General features: G+C 44.5%; 1 protein-coding gene across 10 annotated transcripts in view; it reads right to left on the minus strand.

Annotated features, from left to right (window-relative positions):
* DGKG (diacylglycerol kinase gamma) overlaps nucleotides 1-16,055 on the minus strand; it is a 197,702-nt gene that overhangs the window by 64,284 nt on the left and 117,363 nt on the right. For all 10 annotated transcript variants that reach the window (XM_019735850.3, XM_019735845.3, XM_074329136.2 and 7 more), the window contains one exon: nucleotides 471-561. In XM_019735850.3, coding sequence (XP_019591409.3) covers nucleotides 471-561 — 91 coding nt within the window. The remainder of the gene's footprint in view (nucleotides 1-470; nucleotides 562-16,055) is intronic.

Genomic DNA, 16,055 nt, shown 5'->3' on the forward strand with positions numbered 1-16,055 from the left:
GATGTTTGGTCACCTGTGGCCTTAACTCTCGTACCTCTTACCCCTGCTGCTTTGTGGCCACCAGTTCCCAGACTTTTACGAGGCTTGGGATATTGCCTCTACCCCAGCAGCAACTCCTCTCCCTGTGCTGGCGGCAACTAAGTCTTTGCCTCTCTGAAAAAGGGGACTTGTGAGGCCACAGTGGGGAGAGGGGTAAGAGAAGGAATGGACTGTGGCCCTGGGTGCTTTGGGCGGTTAGGCCCCAGAGTGACTAAGGACTCGCTGGATAGGTCAAGAAAGGCGATTGCAGCCATTGAAGCCTCCACTGAGTGAGGCTGCCGAGCGGTTTGGGAACAGCATGGCAGTACAACAAATGGACCACACTCTGGATCACCTCTCAAGGATCTAAGGGGACATGTCCTGAGAGTGTGTGTGACAGTCCAGGAGCAGCACCAACGTCCAGGAAGCCTTCTCCCCCCTTGGGTACTTACCTCCAACTCTATATGGTCATGGAGCTTCTTGCAGGTGGCTGCAAAGGTCTCCGAGGTGCCAAATTCAAAGTACCACAGCTTGTTCTTCATCCTGGACCATGAAGCAAAGAGATGGCTCAATATCTGTATTTGAAACAGTCAAGTAAAATAGCTGTATTATCGGGACTGGGAGGTCTAAGCCCTCAGCATTCCCCAAGCTGCTGTTTTAGCACTTGTTAATCAGATCATCAGGGGTGGAAATAGTTTCCCAACTGTTCTTGCTATGAACGGAGAGGAAAACCCATTCATTTCTTAGACATCATGGCTTCTCTGGGTGAACTGCCAACTGGTCCCTGAACTTCCTGGTTAGAGCAGGAGAAAGGCCTGCTTGCCTCTGTATCCGGATCAAGGGAAGAGTTCCATGAAAATCAACCGGGGTGTCGTGACAGTATGCTCTGGTCGCTGTCTTTTCTACCGCTGATGCAGAGGGACTTCAGGCAGAGCTCTCGCTTGGATATAGTTGGGGTACAAAGGGAAGCTCAGACAGGTTTGTGAGACTTGAGGGGTGTACAGTCTCAGGACAGAGGAGCGATAACTCCACAATACACCAGCCAAAACATGTGCTACTTTGTCTATGCTCTAATTGGGAGAAGCACAGTGGAGAGAATTAGACACAGATTTGCAGGCTAGGTGGAAAAAGAAAAAAAAAAAGTTGAGTTGTACGGTAGCAATAGTTCCCCCACCTCTTCCTCAATTATATTTACTTATATCATCACCATCTTTCATTTAGGGGTAGACCTTGTCATATTTGGTTCAAATTAAGAGCTCACTATTTTGAGCTTTAAAATTTTCAACATTTTCCTCAGTGGGGAAAAAACAATGGGGTTCTCACATAGCTGAGGGCTTTGCAAAGTCAGATGGTGAGTCCTGACACTTGGTCGTTGTGGTCAGATGGTCTCACCAGGAAGTGATTCTGAATGTATTCCATTTCTTCTATCCCAACTGTCGTCCCACTATCAGGGGGCTGGCTAAGAGAAGGGACACTTGTCTAGATTATAAACTGGCAGATTTTGCTAAGGAAGGATTAAACAAAATCATATTCTTGGCACTTTCTTCAGTAGAGAGGAAGCTACCTTACATTTTGCTAATCCTCTGATTTGTGAACGAAGAGGAAAGGATCATTCTTCAGAGAGAAGAAAGCTCTTAGTTCTGCCTACTGTGTTTCCCCGAAAATAAGACCTAGCTGGACAATCAGCTCTAATGCATCTTTTGGAGAAAAAATTAAGACCTGGTCTTATTTTAATATAAGACCGGGTATATAATATAATATAATATAATATAATATAATATAATACAATACAATACAATATAATATAATACCATACCGGGTCTTATATTAATTTTTGCTCCAAAAGATGCATTAGAGCTGATTGTCCGGATAGGTCTTATTTTCGGGGGAAACACGGTAGTATTCCTTAGGCCATAGCAGATGACGCTTCAGAATAGCAGACACAACTTTTCTCTCTGCATTTCCCAGAAAGACCACCTGGAACTTGAAGATGAGACTGTGTTCTTTCACTGCATGAAGATTTCTAAGACCTAGCTGATTGGGAAGTCAACTTTCTGACTCTTAGCATGCATGACAAGAAATGATAAATCATAAAGGAGATAAGAATAAGCACGATTTAGGGAGTTATGCCTCATAAAGAAAGTTAGAAGGACTGGATATACTTCCCAACCAGTGTGCTGCGTCACGAGTATGCCTGAGATGTCAATGTCCTCAGCCTTCAGGCTGAGCAGGTTGGGGTCTGGGGCAAGCTGAACCCCAGATCCACAGCAGGCATTCTTGTCAGTATGTCAAATGAATGCTTTTGTTTCCTATATATGCTGTGATGTGAAAAAATGCTGGGAAACACTGCTCTAGATCACTGGGTCTTGAGTGCACAATGATGTGAATGAATCACCTGGGAATTTCATTAAAATGCAGGTTGCGATTCAGTACCTCAGGATCGGGGCTTAAGAATTCCTTGTTTTCTGACAAACTGCGGATGCTGGTCCAGGGACCACACTTGGACTTGTGAGCATCTGGAGACTACATTTGTGGTCCTAAAATATTAGTATTCATAAGAATGACCTGGGGAATGTGATTAAAATGGTGCTTCCTGGGCTCTGATCTATAGAGATTCTCTGCGACCGTTGTGGGACGGGGCCCAGGAATATGCATTTGTATGAGTGCCCAGGTGATCATTAGGCAGGAGGCCAGTTGTCAGGACTTAGAGAAACGCTGCTCAGATCCCAATGAAGTGATAACTAAGGAATAGGACAGATCAATTAAACCTGAAAGAGAGGATTTCTCAGGGAGGATAGAATGAGGGTCAGTGCCTTTCAATAGACGATGATGGCAAAAGACCCAGTAACAGGAAACACACAGATTGTCATAAATGTCAAGGTTGAGCGTTTCTCTCCAGCAGCGTGAGCATCTCTGTAGCCAGGAGACCTGCACTGCGATTCCATTTTCAAATATAACTGCTGGTCTGAATCATGAGTTTTGAAAGTTATTGCCAGGAGATTTAGAGTTTTAATAAAATTTTCCGGAAGCCACCAGCTATTTTTGCCCAGCAGTAGCTCTTCTGATGATCTAATAAGGTTAAGAGGTCATGGTTAGGTCAGTATCACAGAATGGCTGAGAGGATCAAACAGACTACTCGCCTGGTTAGATGCCTGTTTCTGCCTGTGTAACCTCTGGCAAATTTTTAAGCCTCAGTTTCCTCATCTGTAAAATGGAGATAATAAAAAATCTTCCTCAGAGTAGATGAGAAGATTAGGTGAGACGATTGCACAGCACTTCACTTAATGCTTGCTGCAGAGTAAGCTTACCAAGAATGTCAGCTACTGACTTATTAGCTATTATTTGAGTTGGCACATTTGAATAACATTATAGTAAGGCAAAAATGACAGATCACGTTGTGTAGCCGTAGACATTATATAGTAAAAATTTTCTGGGACAGAAAAATATGCGATCATATTTGTCAGATCATGTGTGTTGACTTTTGGTTAAAAATATGTTCCCCACATGGCTATTCTAGTAATTTTTGCAGAGTCATGGACCACACCCTAATCCTTGGTTAAATATCTTGACTGATCACATGATTGACCAAAGATATTGATTGAGAATATGCTTCTGAGAAAGTGCATGTTTGGTGTGAGACAAAGTATTTATGGATACAAAAACCATTCATAGTGCCAGGACTAGATGGGGATGTACTAGGTAGAGTGAAGAACAAAACAAAGCACTCCATGAGCCAGGCACCTGAGAAAGGCAGACAAGGAAACAGACCACAGTGTCATGGGCTGAGCGCTAAGTGCTGGGAGCCCCTAGGAGGAGAGACATTCAATTCATAGTGGGACGAGGGGAAGTTAGGCAAAGGATCCTCGGTGGGCGATGCCAGGGTTGAGTTCTGAAGGATGTGAAAGGGAACAGAGAAAGTGGAAAAGAGCATCCCAGGTAGAGGAAGAGGCCCAGGCAATGGCATAGGGCAAGAGAGAGCATAAACCTACTGGAGAAAACCTGGAACTCAAGGTGGGGGTGGGGCCATTGGCCACATAGGCTGGGGAGGCAGACAGGAGCAAGATTACAAAGGCTGGGGATGCCATGATTAGGTGTTCGGGCTTTATCTTAAAGTCTGTAGTGTGTCATGAATCATCCTTAAGTGGGTGGTGGTGGAGCAGTGACCTAATCAGATTTGTGCTTTTTAAAGATCACTCTGTACCAACTGAGGAGAGTGGTTTCAAAAGGATGGGTACAGTCTGGAGGTCGTATAGAAATCCAGGAGAGAATTGGGAAGGTCCTGAACAAAGGTAGAGTTTGGGAGAAGAGAACGGATTCACAAGCTGAAATTTGGGAGGTGGAATTCACAGCACTGGTAGGTTGTAAAGAGTGAATGAAAAAGAGTAGTCAAAGTGACACCCAAGTTTTCTTTTTTAGGTAGCATGATAGCTAGCAGGGCCATTCACTGAGAGAGGGGCACAGGAGATAAATTCTCCAGAGGCAGCCCTCTTTGTAATTGAAAGACGGTCCATTTGGTCATCCATCCATCCAAGCATCCATCCATCTATCCATGCATCCATAAAATATCTACTGCGCCCTACTATGGACCAGGCACTGTGGAGGGCCTGGAGATAAGTGATGAACAAGACTGGCAGGATCTCTGCCCTCACAGAGCTTACGTACTTTTAATAGCTTCACCAAGACACTAACATTCAACCTCTGGCCCATAGGAGACGATGTGTCCAAAAGCTAAGAGTTTTTATTTCTCCTGTTTTAACTCAGGCACATTTTAGTTATGTGAATACGTTCTATTCCCATGGCCCTTTGGTTTTGCACTCTGCTAATCATTTTACGTATACTGCCTCTTGCAATTCTCACAAGACCCCTATGAGGTAGGTAAGGTTGCTACAGATAAGGAAACTAGACTTGGGGAGGTTGCAAAATAGGTAAATGCAGAAGGGGCACCCAACTCAGACTGTCTGCCCCCAGAGCTGTGCTTTGCTATCCTGTAACTCTATCTTAGCACGCTTTTGCATATAGTGAGCTGGTGTGTGCTCTTATTACACTTACAAGACTGCTGTGGTTCTCCTTCCCCCGGTTGTTAAATGGGCCTGGGGTGTCAGTGGTTGCATCACATTCTAGGAAATGCTGCCTGATGAAGAGCATCAGGTCTTCCCAGTTCGCATTGGCCAAAAAGAGGAGTTCTAGAGGAGTTGAATCAGACTTGTCACAGGGACCTTCTAGTCTTGAATCTACACAGCCTCAGAGAGTCAGGGAGACGAGAATTGAGCCTTGGCAAGGCCAGATGATCCCAGGACACGCTGTGCCTTTCCTTCTCTCAGCTCACCCAGAAATGGGGCAGAAGCAGTGCCCTTGAAGTGTCCCCAACATAGCATGCAATAGGAAACGCTGGGAGACAGACAAAGTTGCTCTTTAGGCACCTCCCACTTCAGTTTCAACCTGGGCCATTTTCAGGTAATTATAATAAGAGAGGGCAGTGTGGCCTAATGCAAAGATCCCAGAATGGAATCAAGGAGCCTTGGGCTCAAATTCTGACTCTGCCCTTTACAGGTCAGATACCTTTGAGCAAATTTTTTACTTTTCGGAGCCTCTTTACCTGTAAAATGGGCTGATATTGAACAGAGCATTATAAATATGAAATGAGACGTGCAAAATCGTCTATAACAGGTCTTGGTCGATAGAAGGTTCACGTCTCCTACACACATTAAAAGTGTATTGATTGAATGTCGCTGATGCCTTGTCAATAATCAAAGTACTCGCTTCCTAATGAAGGTCACTTATCTGCTTCCTCAGAAAAATAGCTATAGCCTTTATTTGAAATAATATAAAGGGAGATTATTTGATTGCCTCTATTCTAGCCACCAACACTGTTGAAACTACAAAGGCAGGGCTGAGGGGTAGGAACAGAGAAAGGAAGAGACTCCTACCAGGATAAAGGCTAATCAGTTAACGGTGGCTCCCAGAACCCTGACTGAGGTTAGCCATTAATGGTGGGCTCTGAAGTGGAGTCAGCTTCAGGCCAAATGACATAAGAGAAGACAAGACGGAACCTTTCTTTGTATATGTTGGGGTGTTGTTGCCAAGGATTTCACTGGCAGGCTTATCTGAGGCAGGTTCCCTGCGGGTTACTGGCTGCCCCCTTTCTCAGCTGCTAGGAGATTAGGAAGGAAACCAACTCCCGGCTTACTGTCATTGCATACCAAGACACCAGGGAGCAGTAGTCTGGACTCTGGTTCTGTCACACTGTCAGAGCAGGTCTGAAGAGTATGGAGTGTGGACAGGTTATTTGTTGATCTGGGACTAGAGATAGCTGCTTGTTCCGGGGGCTTTGGCTTTTCGGTTCTGCTCTCTGCCAAACGTTTTACATCTATTATCTCTTTCCATTCTCCGAAGAACCCTATGAGTAGGTACTATTGCTGCAAATGAGGAAATTCACAGATTGAAAGGAATTCCCTTTTGCCTCATCTTCCCTTTCCTTTTTCTTTACCAGCTCCAGCACCCGCAACTTTCCAAAGCCTGTGGTAAAAGCCTGTAGGCATGTGATATCCCACATTTTGAGGTGCAACCGCCCCCCCCCCCCCTTCTCCCTGCCAACCAGAGAACATGGAGGCCAGGGTCCCTTCTTTTTAGAAGATGTCTCCCAGCCACTCTCCTCTTATGCCTTGCTGGAGGACTGCTGCTGCTGCTGTATGGGGCACTGGTTTTTGTGTTTCATCTTCAGTTGGACAAGAACATGGCATTTGGAATCTGAGGGCTGGGGTTCATGACCAGCTCTGCCACTTACTGGCTAGGCAAGTGATTTAAGTGCTTTCTTTGAAGCTTCATTTCTTCCACAAAATGGGACTATTATTCTGTGCCCACCAAAGTTTTGAAGCTGATGTGGCAAATGCAAAGCACCAAGCAGGTGTTTAATGCATGGTAAGTGCTGACTAACTGTTCTTCCTTGTTGCTAGGAGACACAATCACTGGGAGAGTCAGTCCTCCGTGGCTACGGGGGGGGGGGGGGTCGGGGGCGCAGAGTTGTATAGGGGTCTATCGGGGCAGCCAATATTTTTTGCAGAAAATAAAAGTAACAATGTTTTAATGACTTCTGGAATGCTTTTTCTGCATCTTTCTTCCTGAGTTTTTTTTGGCCCACCATTTCTTTCCTGCTCAAAATCACCTTTCAGCTGGAGATGACTAATCCTTAACCAGTTGTCCTGAGGCTGGTTTCCAGGACCATGAAATTCTTAGGTTCATTGTCAGGCTCCCAACTACCCAGGTGAACCCATCCTTGAGGCAGAAGACCCTCATCCGGGCACCAAGTCACTCTCAGTCACGTGGAGGAGTGGGAAACAGCAGCAGTGACACTGTGGGTTGACTCTATTTCTGGGTTTTCTGAATTTCTCCTTGCTTTATAAAAAAATAACATGGATTGCACACTAGTTAGTTGAATCTTTTCATTTGACAGATGAGGGAAAAGTGAGACTAATTAAAAATGTTCTTTTATATTAGCAATAGAGGGCTGGATTCAGGCATCATCCTGACAGCCTATGAATAGTCTGTTTTCAAGGATGGCCACAAGTGAAACCAAACGAGCTGCTGGGCATTTTTACCAGCAAAGGCAATGAGCTTCTGAAGGCACTTTTCTGATATTCTAGGAAGTTTTAAGGGCAATAGACTTTTGAAGTCATCAAAACATGAAAACATTTCTTTGGACTCAGAAGGCTACAAAGAGGACACTACAGCTATTTCTAGAAATCAGAGCACTGGAAGTGAAGGTATTCCTCTTTGTGGTGTGGACTTTGGTAATCAGGTTCCCGAGTGGGTCATGCCTCAGGCCTTCTGTGTCCACCCAGGGAAAGAGATGCTACCCACAAGACAAGTTCTGTGTTATGTTGTGGGGGCAGAATGAGGTGGTGGAGGCCATGTTGGGCTAGCAGAGCAGAGACCCGCCATCCAGACCCAGTTCTTATACACACAACATGTGACGCCATGAGGGGTACTTGGGGTCTCCTGGCCTCCGTTTCCTCATCCTACAACGAAAGGCTCTGAACAACTGATTTCTAAGGTTTCTCCACGCTCCCTGAACAACTTGAGATAACACAATACAGGATAGGGAGGGAGGGCCCATGTGCTCCTCAATGGTTGGCATATAGGAGTGTGGGCCCAACTATTGCCAGAGATGCCATTTTTAAAAGAGAAGAAGAAATATGTGTTTTTATGTAAAATCTCTTGATTATTAGAGTTGGCAAGTTATTCAACTTTTTAAAAGAACACTGTGTAGGCCAAAAACTACACATCCGGGGAAAACTATGCCTAGCCAACAGGCTACTTCAGTACATTAATTATAAATTATAAATTTTCATAAGGTTCATCTTAATTAAAAAACAAAACAAATGACCTCACTTATTACTCTTGTGGGTTTTCTGGGTTATTGGTGGTGTTATTGCTGCTACTAGTGAAGATAGTAGACTAGTATCAGGTTATTAAGATAAATAATAATCTAGCAAAATCATGCAGCTATGATAGCAACATAGAAAGGGTAAATGCAACCCGAATCGAATTATAATTGAATGATGAATATTAGTAATATTGAGACTACTTTGTCTGTCACCAGTTTACATTATTTGAATCCCAAGTGCCTTTGGAAACTTAATAATTGTGTTAACCAAAGTTTAGATCAAAGGTTTTAAAAAAAAAAGAAAAAAGCTGAGACAGGTGGGCTTGGTTCTAAGGCCAGGATGTCAAGTCGTGTAAGGGGCTTGTGACCGTCACCTCACAGGTGCTGCAGAGGCCATCTGTGTCACCCGCACAACCAGCTGCCCTGGCCCATCAAAGAGCTTGTCACCACATTTAATCCACCCTGCATGCTGTGCCCTGTTGTCGCTGCTCATTGGAATGGGCACTCGGTGACCCTCAGGCATGGAGCTGTGGATGGAAGAATCTTTTCCAAGAGGGGGCAGTGGCCTTTCTGTACAAGGGAAAGTGAGCCCCTAGCAATCAGGAAGGAGGTTTTATAAATAGCCGTTTTTGTTCTCTGAGCATGACTCTTGTGCCCGCTGTTCCTGCCAACGGATTTGTCTTGGCTCAGTGTATTTCAGCTTCACAGGGCAAGGTATTCCCTGGCTTTTTTTTTCATACTGGGCACAAGACTCAGGTTCATGGCAGTCAGAAAAATCTAGGGTGGTGAATGGAAGGGAGGACTGGAGACCAGAGAACACGGCAGAAACACGGGGCACAAAACAGAGGGACAGTTCAAGAAAGGGCTAAAGAAAACAAAAAGGATGAGGAAGGAGGGAGAAACCTACTTAGCATGTATTTTATAATATAAATATGGAACCCTCTTCATAACCTACGAAGATACTTAAGTCATTTTCTGGTGTGAAAAATTAGCTGTAAAATCACAGATGACAGATCATTTGCACTGAAGGGGCCTTTGGGGCCCAGGGATTCACAGCTAGGAGAACACAGGTTCCAAGGAATCTTCAAGTATGAAAAGAGTCCATGAATTGCTGTCAACATTTCTTAATGTGGAATAGTATCTGTGCATTTACTCATAATAAAGACTGCATAGGCTAACTAGTGGGTTACAATTTTTTTGATGTGGAATGGAATGGAATTAAATCAATTACCTCTTGGTAACCAGAGGTGTTGATTGAATGAATGGGAAATGGATGTTGTTGAATAATAAAAACGGAAAAATGAATAATTGCTTAGAACCGTGTAATGGATGACAGAAATCTTATTCAATATGGACCCCATGGTGGGGGCTTCTGGGGAATGAATAAAAATAGAGCACTCTTTGACAGTACAAGGGTGCCTGCAGAAGTACTATTCCAAACCAGCTCTGGGTGGTGGTTCTCTTCTAAACCATAGCAGCCTTCTCATGGCACAGATTAGGAAACTGAGACCAGTCCTTGACGATGCACTGGCTGGAATTCAAACTGAAGCTCCCACTTCTAGTCCTTACCCCTTACCTTTCCACACCCCCCGCTCCTGTTGCTATGTTCCAGAGGCATCTGAGAGAAATGGGAAAGTCAGCCAGAGCCACAAGCGCTAGTGACTGCAAAGCTGTGGGCCATTCTCATTCTTGCTTGTGGGCTGGCATGGTTCACACCTACTACTCAGGCCAGGGCATGGCCACGAGATCTCAGCTGGCTCTGGGTTGGCTAGCTCTGGCTGCTCAGGACCCTGTGGAACTCTTCACCAAAGAGTCTGGGTTCTGGGCCTTCCTATTGGTCTCTGGTCTCCAGTCTTGTCCCAAAGTAACAAAGGGCCAAACCCACTGGCCTCATGTCTAGAGCAGCCTCTCTATCCCTTCAAGGGTAAATCCGGGCTCCAAAGAATCTATTCCCTCTGAACAGTGACCCTTCCACACAAGACAATTTGTATCTGTTTCCGTGGACTATGGACATAGCCTCCATTGGTAGGCTCTTCCAAATTCTGTCTGGCACCTGACAATATTTCTTCCTAAGAGCAGGACTCCAGCACAAAGCCTGCCAAAGTCTGAACTCACATCCTCCCCCAATGCAGCACCCAGGGACACACATGTGCGTGTGCGGGCACACACAAAGGCCAAAACGGGGAGCATCTCTGAGACTCTCCCTCCACTGTTACCACACATGCTCAGACATTGCCTCTCTAAGGCCATGGGGTCTCTCCAAAGCCCCACACTCCGACTTGAGAACTGCCACAGTGATACCGTGTTTCCCTGAAAATTAGACCTAGCCGGACCACCAGCTCTAATGCATCTTTTGGAGCAAAAATTAATATAAGACCCGGTACTTATATTATTATATTATATTATATTATATTATATTATATTATATTATATTATATTATATTATATTATATTCCTGGTCTTATATTAAAATAAGACCAGGTCTTATATTAATTTTTGCTCCAAAAGATGCAATACAGCTGATGATCCGGTTAGGTCTTATTTTTGGGGAAATATGGTATGAATGCCACTGCATGGTCCTGCCACTTTGGGGGTGACCCTTAGGACAGACAGCTGGTGAGGCAGCTAGGGTTTTCCTCTCCTGAGGGAGTGAGTCTCTAGAGTGTTTTTCCAGTCAGTATCTGTCCTTGCCAAGAAAAAATAGCTCCCTTCCCCCATCCAAAAAAAGAAAAGAAAAGAAAAAAGCCTCAATGTTTGGCTGCTTTTAGCAATCCTTTCTCCCTTTGAAGATTTATTTGCAGAATGAAAATCCCCTTCAGGCCTATTTGGCTGAGGCTAGAGGGCTCTGAATAAGCTTGCTCTCACAGTTCTCAAGAGAGCAAAGTCAAACACTGGGACAAAACGAAATCTGTGCCCTGCGGGAAAGGGGCAGAGGTAGATGGGTAGGGTGTGTCTAAGGTTCTGTGATGACTGCTTATATTAAAAAGCTGTCCTATAGCGTTTTGATTCTGAACTAGGCTTTACCAGCATTCATATACCCATCAGCCCAGGAAGGTGGGGACAGTTACAGCCCAGGTGGGTGAGGAGAGCTGATGAGAACATAAGCCCTAAATGCCTGGAGAAGGCAGGCCACTTTGCTGGAATTGAGCTCTTGTGGAGAAAGGCCACTTCCTGGGTCCTGACCAAACAAGGCCAGAAAACGAGGAACTATCTGGGCAAGTGGGGGCAAACCCCAGAAGGAGGTCCACACCATCACCCAACCATAATTCCCAGGTGAGCCTGAAGAGAGACGGCGAGCTTTGCCCTCCTTTTCTACTCTCTCCCGCCCCAGGTCACCCCTCAGCCATGAGAATCACATCTGTCCACACAAATCCAATGTCCTCTGTGTGCTAGAACTGTATTAGCTGCTTTACAAACCAAAGGCTCCCCTCAAGTGGTCCTCACATCTACCTCTTGTTGTAGGTACTAAGGCAATTGTTACTTAGATGCATTTGAGACTGCTGTTCCTTGGCAAATGCAAAGCTAGATTGGAATCGTGTCATGGTGTCTGAGGAGATGCAGGATAATTAGCCTACTTCAGCCTGTATCTCCTCCCTTCCCTCCCACAACCAGCCTTTCTAAGCATGAGGCAATGCCCAATTTATGATAGGTCAGGTTACAAAAGTACCTTGGTTAAGCCTGTTGTTTGTCACTCTGAGCACATTTCCCCATAGAAACAATGTTATGTTGACACTGGGTTCCTAGGCTAACCTACAAAAGCCAGTTAGCTCACTATGGGTCAAATGTCTAATTTGAGAGAGAGCGTGGTAGAACTGAAGCAGCTCTGGTTAGAAGCCACAGGTCAGTCACTTACTTGCTATGTGGTCTTGGGCAAGTCATTGAATCTCTGTTCCTTAGTTTCTTCATCTTTGAATTGGGATGATATTACCTACCCAACAGGGATTGTTAGGAATATTAATTGAAAATGTATATATGGGTAACATGGTATATACTCAAATAATGATGCAATAGAACTCCATTGCCATGTATAAAACTGGCTTTGTGGCCTCATGGATTCTGAGTTCCAGCTTGAAATGCAAGTGGCATGTCTTTCCTGCTAAATTTGGATTGAAGAATCTTTGCTTTCCTCAACTTCCTGGGGAAAAAAACATGGCGACTCTTCTGCTCTAAAATCCCTGTGGCCACCCTGAAGTCTGGGCTGCACTTCTGATTAGGATGGGCCTGGATGTGCTAGAGGAAAGTGAGAAGGAACAGAGGTAGGAAGGGGAGCACAGGGTATGATGTAAAGATGCAACAGGTTTCTTTCTTTTATGGTAAAACTACAAGATTAAAACTACAGGATGATCTGGTTACTTCCTCCTGAGTTTCCTGTGCCCTCCACACCATCAATCAGGTAGATGCCTCTTGGTCAGAATGAAATACAGAGTAAGTAGTTCCCTTCTTGCTTCCTCTAACTTTTCACCCATGGAACTGTTAGCAAGGCAAGTCAGCAATTCATTAGATGGGCAGATGCCTGGCTAACAACCCCCTTCCCATCCCTATTTCATGTTCTTGCAGTGCCAGTGTGAAAAATCTTAAATGGGGAAGCATCAGCCAGAGCCTCACTCTGCCTGAGAACACGGCAGTGTACACTGCCAGCAAAATCCTTTCTGTTTCGCCCTTTTGAAAATCTCATCCATATGCTCTCCGCTTTGCTTCTGCTCTGAAATTTGTGGCTCCTTATACTTGTGTACACACTCCTAACACTCATTTCAGTGACCGGCGACCATGTGCACTTGTCACCCCCACCGAGTGTGGCATCCTGGCTGTGTGCTCCACCCCATCCACTCTCGGCTACCTCAGAGGTCACGCTTGTCTCCCCGGATGAACACAACCCATTCACTTTGCTCCCTCTCTGTGCAGTTGGCAAACGGGTCCCTGCTGTGGCTGTGACCCGCTGCTCCTCTCTGCCAGTTCCTCGGAGAACTGCTTGGCACCTCCTCTGCCAGGCCTCTTATTTCTAGCTCACACCTGCTGTCCCTGTGTGGGCTGTGATTTAAGAGTTTCATTTGAACATTCTACTTTATCCCCTTTAAAACTCATTTTAAAGCTCTCCTGTTTGGTCTTCAAGGCTCTGGCCAAAAATATTCCTCTTGGTTTATGAGACAAGCTCCCAATTCTTTGCCAGAGGTCTGTCATGCCAGCATCGAAGTCCATGGTCCAGAAGAACAGTTGTTCTCAGATCAGCTACAGGCAGCTCTCTGTCCTCTCTACATGCCCGTTTCTTCTAAAAGTGTGAGTCATGGCTGAGGAAGAAACTAAAGCATCATCTCTTCCCCACATCCTTAGTTTCCTACCCAAGATACCAGAGTCACAGAGACACCAGCCAGGATCCTTCTGGAGTTACTTACGCCCACACCCACAGGCAGAAGGGAGACATAGTCTACGGTCCTGTGTCCATGCGCACTCCTTTTTGTCCCTAACAGGGGTTTCCACCAAAGTGAATTCAGCAGAATATTGGTCTCCTTAGATGTTCTGGGGTAGGGGGATTTTGTGGTCAAGTAAATTTGGGAAACTGAATACTTTATCCTGCTTTCGCATGGTCTCAATAGTTACAATCTATATTAAAGGCTCTCCAATGCCAGCCATACAGAAAAGAAATATATTTAACTTGGAACTTCCCAAGTGTATTTGATGATTGTTCCTCCCTTTCCCCCCACCCGCCATCTTCCTGTGAATTTTCTTTTAACATCTCGCAATATGCACTTTAACCAGTGCTACTTTAATACACACCTGCAGGAGTGCCTGGGTAGCTACCTCCATAGGCTGTCATCAGACCTCATGATGACCCCATTAGCTGTTGTGCTTTTCCTTGTTCAGAAGGTCCAAATCTATCCTCCTTAGGTATAGTCTTATACTTTTATTTTTTTCTCCCCAAACAGGGTTTGGGTATTTCCTCTTTATTTACATGTTATATTTATTTATTAATCAGACTCTGACCTTGCTTTATGTTCTCTTTGACCTTCTGGGTTCCTTTTCTTTTTGGATCATTTCTTTTAGGACATCTAGAAATCCTTCATCAATTCAAATACACTGACCTCTTAAGTTTTCCTCAAACCCGTTCATCCTCTCCTTTGGTAGGAGACCAGTTTACATGTGCAGCACCAATAATTTGTGACCAAGGTTAAGCAAGACCCATCACATTCCTTAGGTTATATTTCCCGGGCATCAATGTGACAAACTGGAGGCCCATGGCTCTTGTGAGGCCTGGAAATATGTTTATTTGACTTGCACAGTGGTTTTCAAAATTCAAAGATTTTATATACACACCTGGAGCCCAGCTTCTCTTGAGAAATCAGATCTGCTAATAGTGGATTTCTTTCCAGCTTGGTAACAGTTGGCTGGAGCGGAGTACTGCCTGCTCCTATTACACAGGGCCCGCACTCTCCACTTTGCCAGAGTCCCCACCACTCCTTAAAGCCTCATATCCACTCACTTCCCTCATTTACATGAACTCTCTGGCCTCTGCTGGCATTTGGATTTGTGACCTCTCATATAAACCTTTGTAGTTTCCCCTAGGAATTTTCCTAGAAGCTGTCTCAAAATGTCTCCCCCACTTCCTTCCCTGTCTGATCCTTCCCATTTGAGCTGTTGGTACCTTTGGTCATGAGTTCTAAGATGTGCTTGATTTCAAAGTCTGACCAGCTCCAGCAGAGTAAGAACTGAAGCTGTTGGTATTTGCGAAAATCACATGCATGGAAATAAAATATCATCCTAAGTCCAACTTTTCTGGGAAAACATATTTTCAGTTGCTCTGTGTTTATAAGTCAGGCACAATCTGGTAGGTTTATCAACTATTCGACACAATCATGGAACACCAAGTAATGAGCTTATCCTTTAACTGCTGGAGAAGCATAGCTTAACTCATGTTGACCTTTCCCCTGAATTTTCTACTTTGCACCGATGGTTATTATGAATATTAACATTATACTATCAAATCTTGATTATTAAAGGACAAATTATCCAGTCCTCAAATCTCTTCTTCTTTTCTAACCTATTAAACATTTCGTTTTTCTTTAGTACACTTATCACCAGTTGGGTGGGAATAAAGATTATAAGTAGACATCGTGAGCCAGGCCATCAGCTCAAATCAGAGGGCAGCCTGTTGTACTGTCGTCACTCCAACCCTGCAAATGTCTGCAGAAGCCCTGATTGTGACCAGCCTCTGTCCCTCTCCCTGACCAAGTTCAGAGACAAAGTGATACATACAGAAGAGGAAAGGGAGAACCTGATTAATTAGAATGCTCTGTGTTGATAGCGCCAATAAAAGTTTCACTAAGACTAACAGTTTGGGGGTTTTATTTATCTACAATGTTCCTAACACGTCTTGCCCTGTGGTAACCCAAAGCTGAAGATTACAGACACACTTTCAGCTCATTGAGTTCAAAGGCAAAAAGGGGTACTTGGCTTGATTGGCACTTTGGAATGCTCTCCCAAAAGGCCTATTTTCAAGATTAAAGGGACTCTTCATACAACAGAATAGAAAAGATGTTGTTATTAGACAATGAGGAATTTCAATCTAAGTGTAGGTTCAATAAACATGAATATTCAACTATTGTGTAAGGCCCTGAAGTTTTAGCAATTTGAGGGCATGAGTACATTCTTGGAATGAGGA

The sequence above is a fragment of the Rhinolophus sinicus genome, chromosome 17 (assembly GCF_057876585.1).
Source record: "Rhinolophus sinicus isolate RSI-liver-muscle chromosome 17, RSI-T2T, whole genome shotgun sequence".
NCBI classification, from domain to species: domain Eukaryota; kingdom Metazoa; phylum Chordata; class Mammalia; order Chiroptera; family Rhinolophidae; genus Rhinolophus; species Rhinolophus sinicus.